The 16,642-nt window shown below is 36.3% G+C and overlaps 1 protein-coding gene across 1 annotated transcript; it reads right to left on the minus strand.

Annotated features, from left to right (window-relative positions):
* Nucleotides 1–149: 149 nt before the first annotated feature.
* sh3bp5b (SH3-domain binding protein 5b (BTK-associated)) lies at nucleotides 150–16,160 on the minus strand. The gene is made up of 9 exons (XM_058746633.1): nucleotides 15,843–16,160; nucleotides 14,961–15,023; nucleotides 12,693–12,821; nucleotides 4,496–4,660; nucleotides 4,290–4,420; nucleotides 3,767–3,809; nucleotides 3,240–3,459; nucleotides 2,696–3,007; nucleotides 150–1,627 (listed from the first exon to the last, which is right to left on the minus strand). The coding sequence occupies exons 1-9, from the start codon at nucleotides 15,921–15,923 to the stop codon at nucleotides 1,410–1,412; spliced, it is 1,362 nt and encodes a 453-aa protein (XP_058602616.1). The 5' UTR covers nucleotides 15,924–16,160; the 3' UTR covers nucleotides 150–1,409.
* Nucleotides 16,161–16,642: the final 482 nt, after the last annotated feature.

Below are 16,642 nucleotides of genomic sequence, written 5' to 3' on the forward strand. Positions count from 1 at the left end.
TTTATGTTAGAATGGTAAATATTCAGTGATTAAAATACTAGAAATGTCGCCATTTTTAATTGAATATATAAGATATTACATTTTGCTGTTTGTTTTCAAAATTATGCAAACATTCGTATGTTTATTTTAAAATAATAACGCATCAGGTATCATTTCAGGTATTATTTTATTTCAGTCTGAAAACAACTACACAAGCTCTGTAAACAACAAAAGACCAAGTTAAACGCCATAAATCACTTAAATACTGCTACAAGGTTTCTTTCCTCGGTTCTCAAAACGACGACAACCAAAGAACCAACAAAACAAACGGGAGAAGAACGTTTAAGGAGGGAGAGAAAAAGAGATGAGACAAAAGGTCACACAAAAACACCACATGGCCTACTGACTAGACCTGAAGCTGTGCCATCTGTCTCAAAATCAGTGGCAAGCTGGATGGAGCATTCAGTAATGGTCCTCTTCATCAGTGCAGCAAGTCCCCCACTGGGATCCAATCATTCCCATAAGCCTTCTGCCCCCCTCACAGTGCAAGTACAGTAGATCCAGCTTTTTATGCTACTTTCTGAACCATTGTCTTCCACAAAAACATTGTGAATCTGAATCTATTGCTCTTTTTCTATTTATATTGAAAACAATGATTGTTCTTTACATAGAGAGAGCATTGGGTGGCATGCGGTGGTTTTGGCTTGTGGAGGAAGGTGAAAGTGACCAGTATGGATCAGCCTGTAGCTCCTGCAGGTCCCTGGATGACGCTGAGGTGGTGACCGGTGATGCAGGTAGTTGGCTTCACTTACTTGTGAGTCACTGTTACAGCACAGAAGTTCCTCTGAAGATTTTGAGTCCTTTTTGAAGATGGAAGTCTTCATGAAAGACATGCAGGTGAGTCTGTTGAGCACCAGGCTGAAGCGAGATCATGCGCAGATGTCCTAGATATACAAGAACTCGGTAACGGTTGAAACATTATACTGCCACACAAATGACTGTATATTTTCCAATGGCACTGTTACAAAGACATTAAAGACAACCAGTGGCATAAATCTACATCATAATGAATCTCTTATGCATTTTATAAGTAATTTATAAAAGACAAGTGCTAACGCCATCTTCAGACTCTCTAGATCTGGAACGTTAATTGTGTTTTACAGAGATGTTTGTCTTCTTTTCAAAGCTTAACTCAGTTCTGTGCCCCTACAATGGCAGATTTGTCTCCTCAGCACATTGTGTCACGGGTTGCTTTTCTCACACCCATGAGATCGAGTGAAAGTTCAGTCAAAGTTGGCGGAACATTCTAGACAGTGAGAGGAGTGGGCTGGGATGACACACTGGTGAAGTGGAGGACGGGTGGCTGCCAGTGCCTCTCGCACGGAATGTGGATGAATGCATCAGATACATTGGCGTAGCAGGCATTGCAGTCACATCCCATCCAGCAGGATTGTGGCTGGGGAGGGGTGCTGAGCCAGACCCAGGGGGTCTCGGCCAACGGTTTTTCTGCTTTCGTTTCGGCTAAGTTTTAGAGACAGCAGGCGGAAACGGCTATCCAGGCCAAAGGTTGTTTTGGTGTTGGTGTTGCTGATGCTGTTGTTATTGAGAACGTTGTCCAGTACGGCCTCGGCACCTTCTGCTCGGTCACCTGTACGCAAAGATTAAGCCAGTTAATCAACCACATTAATTACGGAGCAAAATAATAATAGTAAAAATAACAGTAAATAATAGTAAGAAATATATATAATAAATTGAAATTCTATACACTATTAATTGTATAATCTCATATTAATTACATATATTATAGAAAATTTAATAATTAATTTTTAATTATAGTGATTGTTACTGTATTATAAAATGTTATAATACAATGTTACAATAAAATTGTTTTTGTATTATAATATTTTACCATGCGATTTTTGCATTATTTATTCATTTTATAAGTATATTATATAATATACATAATTCATTTTATATATTTTTATTTTTGACATTGTGTAGCAATATTAAATAAAATAATATATTTTTAATAATAGCATGAAATGCTCTCTTTACACAATATAGCTGTAAAATACGTATTATAATGTAATATTTCATAATTATTCTAGATATTTATATAGATTAATTAGTGCTGTCAACGCATCCAAAATAAAAGTTTGTTTACATAATGTGTGTGTGTACTGTGTATAATTATGTATATATGAATACACACACATACAGTATATATTTTGAAAATATTTACATGTATATATTTATATTATTTATATTACAGATAAATATATTTAATATATAAAATAAGCATATTTTTCTTAAATATATACATGTATGTGTGTGTATTAATATAGACATAATTAATATACACAGTACACACACACACACACATTATGTAAACAAAAACTATTATTTTGGATGCGATTAATCGTGATTAATCATTTGACTGCACTAAAATTAATGTGTTAATAAACAGCCCTACTTAAAAAGATTTACCAAATAAATTAGTTTGTTGTGCTTTTTCACACTAAAACACCACCCAGCTATCCATCAGTGAGATTAATGAACCCCTCTAGATTGCACAGGTGCAAGCAGGCAGGAAACCAAGAAAAATGACATGTCTCACAGGAGAAACAAGAGCAAGCCTTAATACAATCCCTCACATGCAAGTGCAGCGGTATTTGGGTCCAATCCGTCAACGCAAACGTATCTAAGAATATCTCACCTCTCTCTAGGTCACACTCAGGGGAGGAGGCGCCGCTGCATTCGCTGCGTGGGCCGAGGATGGGAGACATCAGGCTAAAGTCAGACAAAGAGACGGTGCTGGGCAAGTCCAGACTGCAGGGGCGAGAGGAAGGGGTGGGGGAGGTGGAGGTCGGAGAGCCAGAGGAAGAGGAGGATGAGGAGGAGAAAGGACAGGGCAAGTCCAGAGGGCTGTTCGGCCCAGAACTGAAGCTACTGTTTGACTGAGTCTCCGAGTCTTCCTCGGACATGGCACTGGTGCTGCAGTTTTCATCCTCGTAGGAGCCAGATGCCACTGCAGGAAGACAGAGAGGAAAGATCAGACAAGTTGACACAGGCTCTGAAACATCCTTAGAAGCGTGTTAAAGGGCAATATTTGATTTTTTGATTTAACTGAATGAGGATCTGTGTATATCAGTGTACTGTATTTATATATTGTATTATAGACAGATTCTCTATCTTATGTACAGAATTACTATGTATCTCTGCTTGAATGAATATTTAAATACAAGATAACTGGTACTCACTCGAAATTCCATCAGACTCCAATTTGAAGCCAGACAAGTCTTCACCAATGATACCATCACCCTCTGCCCCTACGCCTCTCTCCCGCGGGCCTATGCCTGAGGAGCGTCTGCGCTCATGGATCTCATCGGAGATCATCTCCAGGTTTCTCAGGGCTGATTTATATTCCCCTTTAGCCTGTGTCAGCTTGGCCTGTAGGTCATCCACATTCTTCTTCAGTTGCTTAAGAGGTAAAGACAGAATAAAATTACCCTGACATTGAAAAAATCTGGAAACATGGTATAAAATTAGAGAAAAGAAGGACTGACAAATACAGGCAAATAGATAAATTATTTTAAAAACATAATTGAATAAAATGTAAAATAATGTTTAATGTTTTAAGAATTAAGGAACTGAGTAAAGTTTTTTTTAATAGGACAAGATATTTAGACAGTGGAAAACAAGACAAAATTCTGATACTATTTTTGTACTATGTATTTTTATCATGTATTACTTATAACAAAATTTCCATTAGTCATCTTTTAAGTACCTCAAGCTGCAAGTAATATTTTGCCTTCATTTCAAAGTAGGGCCTGAAAAGGAGAGAGGAAGAAAAAGCGATTAGAGCTACTGTAAAGACCTATAAATAGCATCGTACATATCACCATGGCAACTGTTCACATATGCTGACACATTAGGCAAATGAGAAGATAAGTAGGGTTGAGCTCCCCTATGATCCTGCTGAGTCACTATCACTGGTGAGAAACCCACCCTCGACTAAAGCTCCCCTCAGATATTACTGGGTTTACCACGAGTTCAGTCTCACAGATGCCAATAACCATGCCATAATGACATAAACCAATTATGGACAAAAACTACCTACTTAGAATGGAAGATGATATCTGCTGAAATTAACTATAACAACAAAGAAAAACCTGCAGTTCTCAGAAACGCATAACCTAGCAATTGTGCCATTTTGTGTGCAATATGCATCAAACATGTTAAGCAAAGACTATTACAAGCATAAACGTTTTCACTGAATGCTTGTGTTTAACAGATTAATCGGTGCATACTTAGACTTGTTGATGGTGCGTTTGAGCTTCTTCTCCAGCTGTTTCATACGGCTCATGGCTGCAGTGTATTTAGCAGCAGTCTCCTTGTGCAATAGCTCACTGCGTGTTTTTATCTGCTCGGCCTCCATCACCTACACACCAAAACATGGATTTTTTAGTGTCTATTTTTTAGTCAAGCTATCATCCCACACCTTTGCATCACTCACTCGCTGTGTTGCGTGGTTAAGCATCTCTTGCCAAGCAGAGTCAAATTGCCGCTTATCATCCTCCAACAGCCTCTGTTCAGCCAGGGCGATGGTCTCTTTGGCCGCCCGCAGTACCTCCGTGGCCCTCTGGAAGTCTTGTGTGGATCTCTGTGCTTCCAGCTGAGTCTGTAGAACAGGTAGAGGGCAGGAGCATCAACCATGCGTGTCTGAAGACAAAGACAGCAGCCAGCGCTTCGTCATGATTAAACTTTGAGCAGGACAGTGCTGGCAGATTGTAAACCCCCTGCTCAGAGTACCAGCTGGCTAGAGACCATGAGACTCGATGCCTAACCACTTCCATCAAAAACACTGCCTGGATAATAAGAAATACTTTGCAGCGAATTACTGATGAATGCAAACAGTAGTAATCAGCAATATTTACTAGCTAATTATGTGTGTATATATATATATATATATATATATATATATATATATATATATATATATATATATATATCTCTATATCTCTATATATATATATATATATATATATATATATATATATATATATATATATATCTATATATATCTCTCTATATATATATATATATATATATATATATATATATATATATATATATATATATATATATATATATATATCTCTATCTCTATATATCTCTCTATATATCTATCTCTCTCTCTCTCTCTCTATATATATATATCAATCACACACACATACATATATATAATTTATGTATTGTTCTAAATAAAATAAATATAATAAAATAAAGATACAATTGAAGAGTTAATTTGCAAAAACAGATAACTCCATTTTTAACAATTCTCGTAAATCATGTTTTTTTTCATTGTACATTGCAATTAATCTTAATCAAACTGCAGTTAGGTTATTTTGACTAGGTTAAAAAAATAAAAAAAACATCGAGAGAGAGAGAGAGAGAGAAAGAGACGAACCATTATTTTTTATAAAAATCTGTATTATGACCTAACATGCCATATTAAATAATAGTAATCAATGGTGTGGATAATCTATGAAGCAATCAGTGCTAGAGATGGAGAAACTTTACTCATGCACATAACATCCTGTATGGTGACATATTAAAGCCACCCTTGAACTTCCTTTATGGTGAATTAAAGCCAGCAATGCTAAAGCCGTGCAAACATAATCCTTTCCTATTCCTTCACTTTTAAACTTTAATCTCCAAGTTACTCCCACTGACAGAAAAGCCTGCGGAAATCTCTTACCAATTCAGCCTACTTAGCCAAACAAAACTGGTTGGAAATAAGTTTTCCAACCAATGGCAAAGAGGCAGTTTTACACTTTGAAGTGATTTACATTGTAGAGAGATCATGTAATTCAACTCAACTTAGAGAAAATCATAATGTAATTCATACAAGGTTGATGTTCTGCATTTAAGTGGAATATTACTAAGACATCTATCTATTTATCCATCCGTCCATCTATCTCTATCCATACATATTTGAATATTCTACCTAACATTTTGTTTTATTGTTTTAAGATGAAAGTCATACTGGCTAGTCATAGCAAATAGGGTGATTTTCATGATAAAACTGAAGAGTTTGGATATGTCTGTGATTCACATCTGTATTATAAGACCTTAAACACTATGACACAGAAAACTGAATATGTACAGTATCAAACACTGTAAATGGCACTCCCACAGACATGCAGCAATCCCAGGGATAATCCTCTACCTTTCCTCCAATCTGTCCTATCATTGTCCTTCATTCATTTGAGACAGCTCAATCCATTTACTTTTTCTTTCCCTCTTCCTCCATCCCTTCTTCACGCCACACAGGCTATTTTTAGCTCAGGCTTCAAAGTTGATGTGATGCTGCCGCATTGCCACGCTGACAGCAGGGGATCGCTGCAGACGGCATAACAGACCTCCAATCCAATCAGTAAAGGACACAGACGGATGGAAGGGCTGGTGTGGTAAGTTGTGAAATGAAATGTGTATTTTAGCAAAATAAGACAATACTCAAGCTATATGACTTTAAAAATGGCCAGTACACTGTAAAGAACTTTGGAAGCAGGGGTATATTTTAAAAAAATATATTCCTTAAAATTATACTCAAAGGTACTCTGAGGTCAAAAGTTATTTCCTGAGGAGTAGCGTGTTAATATTAACTGCTTCAAATCGGTTCCACTGCACAGTGAGGCATTGAAATTAACTATATCTAATATTTAACAAGCGGCGCAAAAATGATTTTATTGAATTTTTAAAAACATTTTTTCAGTTCATCTGACTTTTACTGCAATTAAATGGGCAGAAAATGTACTACTTTTGTTTATGAAAAAGTCCTGTTAAATCAAAGCTTTATCCTCTTTCAAACCCCTGATTTTACTGACTTCAGCTTTAACCACATTCTGACCAAAAATAATGCTGATGCAATCTCAAATGAGATGTTTTGGGGCAAGGGTGACCCAGTTGACACGCTGTTTTGATGTTCTTAACCAATTGTCCTGGTTCTGACATAAAACTAAAGGCATTTGTGATGCTTATATTCATCTCATTTCACATGGCATAAAAACAAGGTCATTTTGACTCTTTCTGACCTGGAGATCATCCTACTGAAGACTAATGCTTTTATTGCTTCAACGCACACTGGACTGGGACTTCGAGCTTAAACGTGAGACTTCAAACTTTCTTATCAAACGTTTCTGCAGTAGAAAATAAACCTTGGACTGAATTAGGGCTGAAAATACATTAGGGTTTCCCATAAAATAAACCCCCAAATTCTTTGTCATTAAGGAATCAAGTATAACTTAATGCTGTGATAAATATAGCCATTCTGAACCAACTTATTGTTTAAAGATTATTGACTGAAGGCGGAAGGCAGCAGAGAGGTTTTAACTCATAAACTGATTGCCATAAATCTGCTTTGGTGTAATGTGGTCACCATTATAACGGTTCACCACCAAGCAAGCATACATGCATACATACATTCCAATTCCCCAGCAGAGGTCATGAGGACTCCTGCAAAAGGACACAATTTTCACCCTCATTCCTCTGAGTACTCTGGTTTATTAACTTCCTGCCAACACACATGCCATGTGAGGATAGTTACAGGAAAAATAATCAATCAATCAATCAGAAAAGAGTGGGAAAGATGATAGGTAGCCACGGATGAAATAAAGGCATTTACAACCATCCCTCCTGACTTGCAGCCAAACATTGCAGAATATTATCAGAGGGGTTTCTTTGCACTGCCTCAATATGACTCAATATTTGACTGCCAAAATGATGTAATAAAGCAGACCAACAGATTTTCCTCACATAACAGAGCAAAAGGAGAACTGAATTTTGCACTGTTGCCACCAGCTTTTCAGAGTGATTCAGTCTTAGTCTTCAGTCTCAGTCTGGTTTAAGCCTAGGCCTATTTGATGCTGTATAAGGATTTAAGATAATTAGGGAGAGAAAGGATACTAGTACTGACACATTCTGTGTATGTGTGTGCGCATATTATATATGTATATATATATATATATATATATATATATATATATATATATATATATATATATATATATATATATATATATATATATATATATATATATATATATATATATATATATATATATATATATATATATATATATATATATATATATATATATATATATATATACACACACACACAGGTGCTGGTCATATAATTAGAATATCATCAAAAAGTTGATTTATTTCACTAATTCCATTCAAAAAGTGAAACTTGTATATTATATTCATTCATTACACACAGACTGATATATTTCAAATGTTTATTTCTTTTAATTTTGATGATTATAACTGACAACTAAGGAAAATCCCAAATTCAGTATCTCAGAATATTAGAATATTACTTAAGACCAATACAAAGAAAGGATTTTTAGAAATCTTGGCCAACTGAAAAGTATGAACATGAAAAGTATGAGCATGTACAGCACTCAATACTTAGTTGGGGCTCCTTTTGCCTGAATTACTGCAGCAATGCGGCGTGGCATGGAGTCGATCAGTCTGTGGCACTGCTCAGGTGTTATGAGAGCCCAGGTTGCTCTGATTGTGGCCTTCAGCTCTTCTGCATTGTTGGGTCTGGCATACCGCATCTTCCTCTTCACAATACCCCATAGATTTTCTATGGGGTTAAGGTCAGGCGAGTTTGCTGGCCAATTAAGAACAGGGATACCATGGTCCTTAAACCAGATACTGGTTGCTTTGGCACTGTGTGCAGGTGCCAAGTCCTGCTGGAAAATGAAATCAGCATCTCCATAAAGCTTGTCAGCAGAAGGAAGCATGAAGTGCTCTAAAATTTCCTGGTAGATGGCTGCGTTGACTGTGGACTTCAGAAAACACAGTGGACCAACACCAGCAGATGACATGGCAGCCCAAATCATCACAGACTGTGGAAACTTCACACTGGACTTCAAGCAACTTGGATTCTGTGCCTCTCCACTCTTCCTCCAGACTCTAGGACCTTGATTTCCAAATGAAATGCAAAATTTACTTTCATCTGAAAAGAGGACTTTGGACCACTGAGCAACAGTCTAGTTCTTTTTCTCCACAGCCCAGGTAAGACACTTCTGATGTTGTCTCTGGTTCAGAAGTGGATTGGTAGCCCTTTTCCTGAAGACGTCTGAGCGTGGTGACTCTTGATGCACTGACTCCAGCTTCAGTTCACTCCTTGTGAAGCTCTCACAAGTGTTTGAATCAGCTTTGCTTAACAGTATTCTCAAGCTTGCGGTCATCCCTGTTGCTTGTGCACCTTTTCCTACCCAAATTATTCCTTCCAGTCAACTTTGCATTTAATATGCTTTGATACAGCACTCTGTAAACAGCCACACCTTTCAGTAATGACCCTCTGTGACTTGCCCTCTTTGTGGAGGGCGTCAATGTTCGTCTTCTGGATCATTGTCAAGTCAGCAGTCTTCTCCATTATTATGGTTTCAAAGAACAAGAGATACTCGGAATTTGTACTGTAGGGATGGCCATTTATTGAAACTCAAATGTAAATATTCTAATATTTTGACTGCTAATATGCCATCAACAATGTCTGAAGCTAATTTTTTTATAAAATTCTTTAAACCAAGCATTTTTTAAACAATTGAACCAAAAGGTTTTTTCATAATATCCCTACTCGTCCATACATAGAATCAGGAAAAACACAAATATTGCTATAATACTGGCATTAGGAGAACCTAAGGTCATATTTAGGACATCTGAGCTAGTCATAAAGTGAAGGAATGTATATTTAAACTACTCAGTTTATGAGAAGGCAGAAATGCTGCACTGGCACTCTAAAGAGAGTTTGATGACACTCACACATAGCTGCAGGTGTTTTAGGTGTGCCGCCCATCTGAGCAATGCCCAGTTCTCAAACTGAAGTGATGAGTGAGACCATTGAAATCATTATTGATGTGTCAAATCGGGAACATAAAGTTCCTTCCCTGTGTTTAAGTGCACTCTGAGGACACATCACAGCAAAAAGGATTTCCCTGGCTCTTCTAAAACAGAGGAGTTCAGTGTTATATGTAGACAGAGTCTAATGTTTACAGCATAAGCATTGGTACTCATTTCCACACTCTAGATTGTTGTTATATAACGATTAGCCAAACACGAGGATAGCAAATCATTATGTAAGTTATATAAATACAGAAATCTCAAAAGTGCAAGAGCAAAAACAGCCTGTTTAAAAGTTTTAATTTATTTTTTTAATTAAAATAAAATACATGTAAATTAAAATTTAAATAATTAATACTTCTGTTCAGCAAGGATGCATTAACCAAACGTTGTAAGTTCGTCTTTGTATTCCTTAAAGACTCCTGAAAAATGATATATCATGGTTTCCACAAAACATTGAACAGCACAACTTTTTTCTAAAATTGATAAGAAATGTTTCCTGAGCACCAAATCATCATGTGACAATGAGGACTGGAGTAATGATTGCTAAAATTCAGCTTTGCCACCACAGGAATAAATTACATTTTAAAATATATTAAAATAGAAAACAGTTATTTAAAACTATTATCATTTTACTGTAATCAAATTAATGCAGCCTTTGTAAGCAAAACCCAGCAGTGTAAATGTCCAAGACAACATTAGGCCCCATGACTTTTATTATACAGACAAAACTGCAGAAGAAGGAAAGTCATAAAGGTTTGGAACAACATAAGGGTGAATAAATTCCTTTAATAAGACCAAAATACTAAATTTAACTTCAAACTTCAAAAATGTTATTCAGTATTCACCTTTATAAAAAGTTTTAAGGCTCTTGAATAATCATCCTAAAGTCTTCACAAATCCATCCAAGTAAAATCATTTTACAAGCATACTGGAACAGCATTACACAGAAGCTGAAAAACTGATGTATATATGAGTGTATATGAGAAGGAATATGTGTGTGCATTATTTAGAAGAGCTCTTAATGAGAAATGTGTTCTGAATTATTAATATGAGAACAGCGCTGAAAACCTCGAATCAGCAGACCAGTCATACACGGTGATGTTACGCTTTCCTGCATTCATTATACCTCATCACTGATTCCATCTAAACTCAAGAGTCTTCAACTGCTTTCAAAGCTGAGATACACTGACAGCTTCAACTGCAGAGGCCCTGTGATCCATGCAATTTTTTTTTATTTATTTATTTATTTTTTTAAGTACTCTGATGGACCCTTGACAATTGTATGAGTGTGAACTAGACTTTAAAGTGGGCCAATCTAAACACATCAAAGCACAGATAGATAGGAAATGGTAAAATATCCTAACTTGATGAACAAGCTGTTTAAACCTCTGAACAAGAGGTTTTAACTTCTGAAAGTTATAGTGCAATTTCATGGTACCTCTAATTGACCCCTTCAAAATGAGACTGTGTTTTATTCAGGGAGACACTGGAATGTATCAGATCTACAATACGTTGTAGTCTAAAACAGCCACCCGTTTCTCTGAACATAGCACAGTATAACATCTGAAAAAAGGAAGTGATAAATCAAGAACAAGCTCAGAAGAAAAAGAATTAGCTCTAAATAAGGTATCATTTGAATTGGGGGGGATTTCCACTGATGTTTTTGACAAAAACTGGCAACAGACGTCATAAATGGTTATTGGAAATATTTTTCTAAATATACTAGAGGAAATTTAGGGGGAGATGGTCAGTGAGAGACAGTGCAGTCAGGTTCACTGAAGAGGAGAGAAGAGAGAGACATGAGACCGATCATGCAGCGTATAAACAAGCCTGACATCTGTTTTATACATATGAAACCCCATAAAATCACATCAGGAGAACTTTGAGGCTTGTAGTCCATGTTTTTTAGCTTTGTGGTCATCTTTATGATAGTTTAATTTATCGTTTAAATGTTACAGTCTTGCTTCTCGCTAAGAGTCAGCTGGTGTATCAAATTAGAATAAGCTGTCAGTATAAAAGAACATCCATCAACAGAATGAAGACAATTTAAACCAGTTCAAATGAACCATGACCACATTTTTCATAATAAAGGACCTTGACAACCCAGACAGGACTGTTTCCATAAAAACACTGCAGTTTGTCCCTGAGGAAAACAATAACTTCTAAGGACACATCGCTCTCTTTCACCACCAAGGAAACGGCCTAAAAAAAAAATCCAGTGCTTTGTCAGTGAAATTAAATACATAGGCCATTTATAATTCTTCCTTCATGGAGTGAAAAACACAACACTCTAAACTACCTTGCCCTAGTTTCAGAGTGGGTCAGCGCTACTGTTGTAACTGATTCAGTCAATTAAAGTTCACTAAGTGTTGTATAAAAATCTGAAGAACTTTGCTTTTATTAGGAAGATAAAGCAAATGTGACATTTTACACGCCAGCTGCAAAGGCACTAACCGAGATAAACTGATAATCTGCTGTTAAAATAGTACAGGCTCTAGAAAAAAAGAGAACTGAGATTTGAGCATTTAAACATTCACTCTCTCTCAGCAAAGTGTTTTATGCCCCGCTGAACGAAGCCAGCCACCTGTGACAAATCTAGAGTTAATGCTACCGTGCCATCCAGCTTATGGCAGATGACAAGATGATAGCACAGCAATCTCCAGAGAGGGATAAAAGAAAACACAGCACAGACGAAATTGTGGCATGCCAACTAAAAACAGACGTTGTGTGGGAGAAGTTGGTGTTAGGAAGATGATATCGGAATCTTGTTTTGATTTTCTTGGCCTCACCTGCCGTGCCACCCGCCGGGCCTCCCAGTACGGTTTCGATTCCTCCACCGCTTTCCCAATCTTCTTCACCAGCTCATCTAACTTTAGAGTAGCTTCCACCAGCACAGAGCGAAACTTTTGCCTGGCATCCTAGAGACGGACCAAATATAAACAATCAAATGGTTACGTTCAGGGATGCACAAATTGCACAATATATCGGTACCATATCGGTTACTAGCTAATGTTAGATTTTTTTGGCATATCTGTCGATATTGGATATTTAATTGTGCATGTTCATTTTCCCTATTTTTACAATTAGGTTACGTTTGCCATCATCTAACGCCCACTTAGAGTTAATCGTTGAGAACAATTTAATAGTAATATCCTAATTTTAATATCCATTTTTCATACTGTACTATTATAATGTTGTGACTACTAAATTTATTAGTAGCACTTAAATTTAATTTAATTAAAAATACATATTTTAATATATCATTTTAATATTGGCCACAAAATAAAAAAATAATTATTGGCTTATTGGTATCTGCCAGAATTATAATTTTGATACAGTTTTGTGCAAAAATGTTTATAGTTTTACTTTTCATTTATTCAGGCAAAACAGTAGATCATTACTTACTGGTATCAACCAGAATTATAACATTAATACAATTTTGTGTACATTTTATTCAAAACATAGCTGGTGATGCATAGTACCAAACATATCATGTCTATCAAAATGAACTTATATGTTGAGATGGCACAAACAAACTTTATATAATGTACCATATTGATTTATGTTGACAACATCTGAAATCAGTTGAGTTATTGGCGACAAGGGATGTTATGCAACTACATACATATTAAACACTCTAAGAATTACACAGTAAAGATATTTTACAGATGCTTGATGCCCTTGGAAATCTGGAAAGTTTTCAATTTGTCATGGCATTCGGGTCAACTGTTTTGCACATAAAAAGTGCTATACACAAAAAGAGTCAAATCAGTTTATCTGTAATCCGATTTGCAAGATCTGTGAAAATGTCTAAAGCACACATAAATATGCTTTTCACTTGCGTTGTAAACAAGCTTTTTCATAAAGGTAATTCAATCATTATTTTATATTTATTGTCCAAGGCAAAGTAATGAGATTAAACTCCACTCGTCAAACACAGATTGATTATTTGCAACGGGCAAACATTCTAGGAAAAATGAAACACCAAGAGTTAAATCTTTGAAGTGCAACATGACCACTGACGCAAAAGAAACACTAATTTGGTTGACAGCCAAATAGCTCAATTATGGGATTCTCAGAACAATCAGAAGAGTTGGATTCATGAAACTCTGCAGCAGAGATAAATATTTCTACAGTATGAACTACTGTCATTTCCTAACTCTTACGTGTGTGTAAAACAACCTAGAAGCTTACCTTGATGTCTTAAGATGGTTAGAGAAGTCTTAGGTAATAAAGACTGTCTATAAAAATCTCACTAAATTTCGCATACAGTTAACATATGCCCTACTTTATTCATTGCATCTACAGGAAACTACTTCCTCATATGTTCAGTGTGGAAGACTGTGTTTTGCTGATGTTTTAATATGAAGGACACAATAAGAATCCTTTTTAGGCCAAGTAAACAATAAAGCTGGACTGCCAGCAATCAGCAAACAGTTGGGTATTTCTCCTTCGGCCTCTGTTTTTGACTCACAATCAGACTACAGACTAGCTAGGTCATCTTATTAAATTATTACATTAGGACATGCCCAAACAATGAACTCAGTGGCACTGGGACAACTCAAAGTGACCACATGACTGAGCCTGAACAGCTCAGTGTGTTTTTGTCTTAACATGTCCTTGTTTTCTGCATGCAGACAGTGTGTCTAAAAATGTTCTGCATGGGGGAAAAAAATAAAGGATATGAAAGCAAAATATCAACACATCATATTCCTTGTCTCTTAATTTGAAAATTAAATTAAAACTATTCAAATGTGAATTCTTTCTTTACAGTGTGTGGAGCACAAATTTCTCCTTTTACTGGATACAAGTTCCAGTCATTTATGGTGCTCAAAGGACACTTGATCCATTGCAAAATCCTGACATTATAACACATTTTGTTCTGTGGTGTGCAATGGTTCAAAATCCAAACGTAAAACAGGTGACAGATTAACAATTTACCATCTGATATTATAAGAAGCTTGAATATGGCATTTTCCTAATAGAAAAAGACTGAAAACTGACAAAATTCTTGTCTTTTGATAAAAAGTTTTGGATATAGGATTGTGCAGTCATACCTCAAGCTCAGTTTCACATCTGTTGATGTCATCTGTGGATTGATTCAGCTTCTCAAGCTCTCCCTATAAAGAAAACTCAAGAGTCAAGTAACTGATATAGAGACATATTCCACTGAGGGATTCATTTCTGTTTCTCATAGACAGCAGTAGCACAAAGAGAAAGAGACAAATGGGTTTATGCTACATATGCATATATTTTGATACGGGGGACCCGTGGAGAATTCCAAGCAGCAAGGCTCTAAAAGGCGACAATTGATGCAGTGTTGCCATGTCCGCATATTATAATCAACTATACAATAAAGTCTCTAAATGGACAGTCCCCAGTTGCGTTTTATTATTATTATTTCCGGTATTGCTCGTTCTTGACATCTATAGTAGCCTATAATGAAGCATAATCAACCAGTAATTGCATTTGTCGTAAATTTCGCCATTTCATTCCCGTTTCTTGCTTTTCTGGTCTGTTATCCAAATTATGCTGCTTCTTTTTTTAATAGCAAGTTACTCTACAAAACATTACATAGATTGAATAAGGGTATTTTCACTGCGATAAAAACCCAGGCTCGCTATTGTTTGTTTTGTCAGAGCAGGTGGCTAGTTTTTTCCACTGAGATCTGGCAACACAGAATTGGGGCACCCGTGCACTCAGTGCCGCAGACGAGCCGTCAATAAAAAGCAAGTTGCGGCGAATTAATCAATAATTCCCTTCAGGATCAAGGAGTCAATGTTGGGATTAACTTGCAATGTCACCGATAAGCAAAGTGTGAAAAGAACCAACCAACTAAATCAATGTGTAAATGCAACGAGTGTATTTGAAACGACGGATCCTTTCATCTCACTCGATAGATTGACATGCTTTTAAACACAAATATCAATGAAGTCTACCTGAATTCTCGGGTCCACCTCTTCTTCCTCGGGTGATTCAAATTCTTCATCCGACCTGTTCTCCTTGTCTGAGCTGTCCATTTTATTTTATTACCTTGCCAAAGAAATTAAAGGAATGCTTTCCTGTGAGGTGAATGCTAAGTGTATGCGTCCGTTAGAGACTATTACGCATGAATCGCCGAGATCATTCCCTCACACTGTCTGGATTCCTCACTTAAAGAGAGTAATGCAGAGATGCACGCGTGTGTCCAGATCCCCGCGCGCGCACACAGCTGTGCCGTATGTGAGCCGCGAGCACAAGGTGAAGACTGTCCCCGCCCCCTTCGCATTTCACACTGTCTCGGGCAATGAATGTCAAATTGTTGACAATGACAAAAACGCTTTGTCTAATAAGATAGCACTGGGCTTCCAGTGTTGGTTAAGTGTACAGGTGTTATTCCACACAAAATGTTGCCTATTGTGTCAATCATGAAAATGAAAACGTTATTAATGAATAGCAGACGCAAACTTTTACTATCATAGGCGTTATTACTATTATAGCAGCATCAGAAAGAAAGAAAAAAATCCATCTAGTGAATTTATTACTTTGTATGTTTTCTTTTTTTCAAGAAGTATTGTGCCTGTCCCCTCCCTGTTTTTCACACTTCTCCTTGCTTTCCATATGTATTGTTCATAAATGTCAATTTTTTGGAAAAGCTAAATATCAAACTAAATCTGGTATTTTTATATTTATTAAATATCTCTATAATAATAATTTAATAAAATGTTCATTTGTTTAACTTAATTTAATTTATTTTTTA

This window comes from Onychostoma macrolepis, chromosome 16, assembly GCF_012432095.1.
Source record: "Onychostoma macrolepis isolate SWU-2019 chromosome 16, ASM1243209v1, whole genome shotgun sequence".
Taxonomy (NCBI): domain Eukaryota; kingdom Metazoa; phylum Chordata; class Actinopteri; order Cypriniformes; family Cyprinidae; genus Onychostoma; species Onychostoma macrolepis.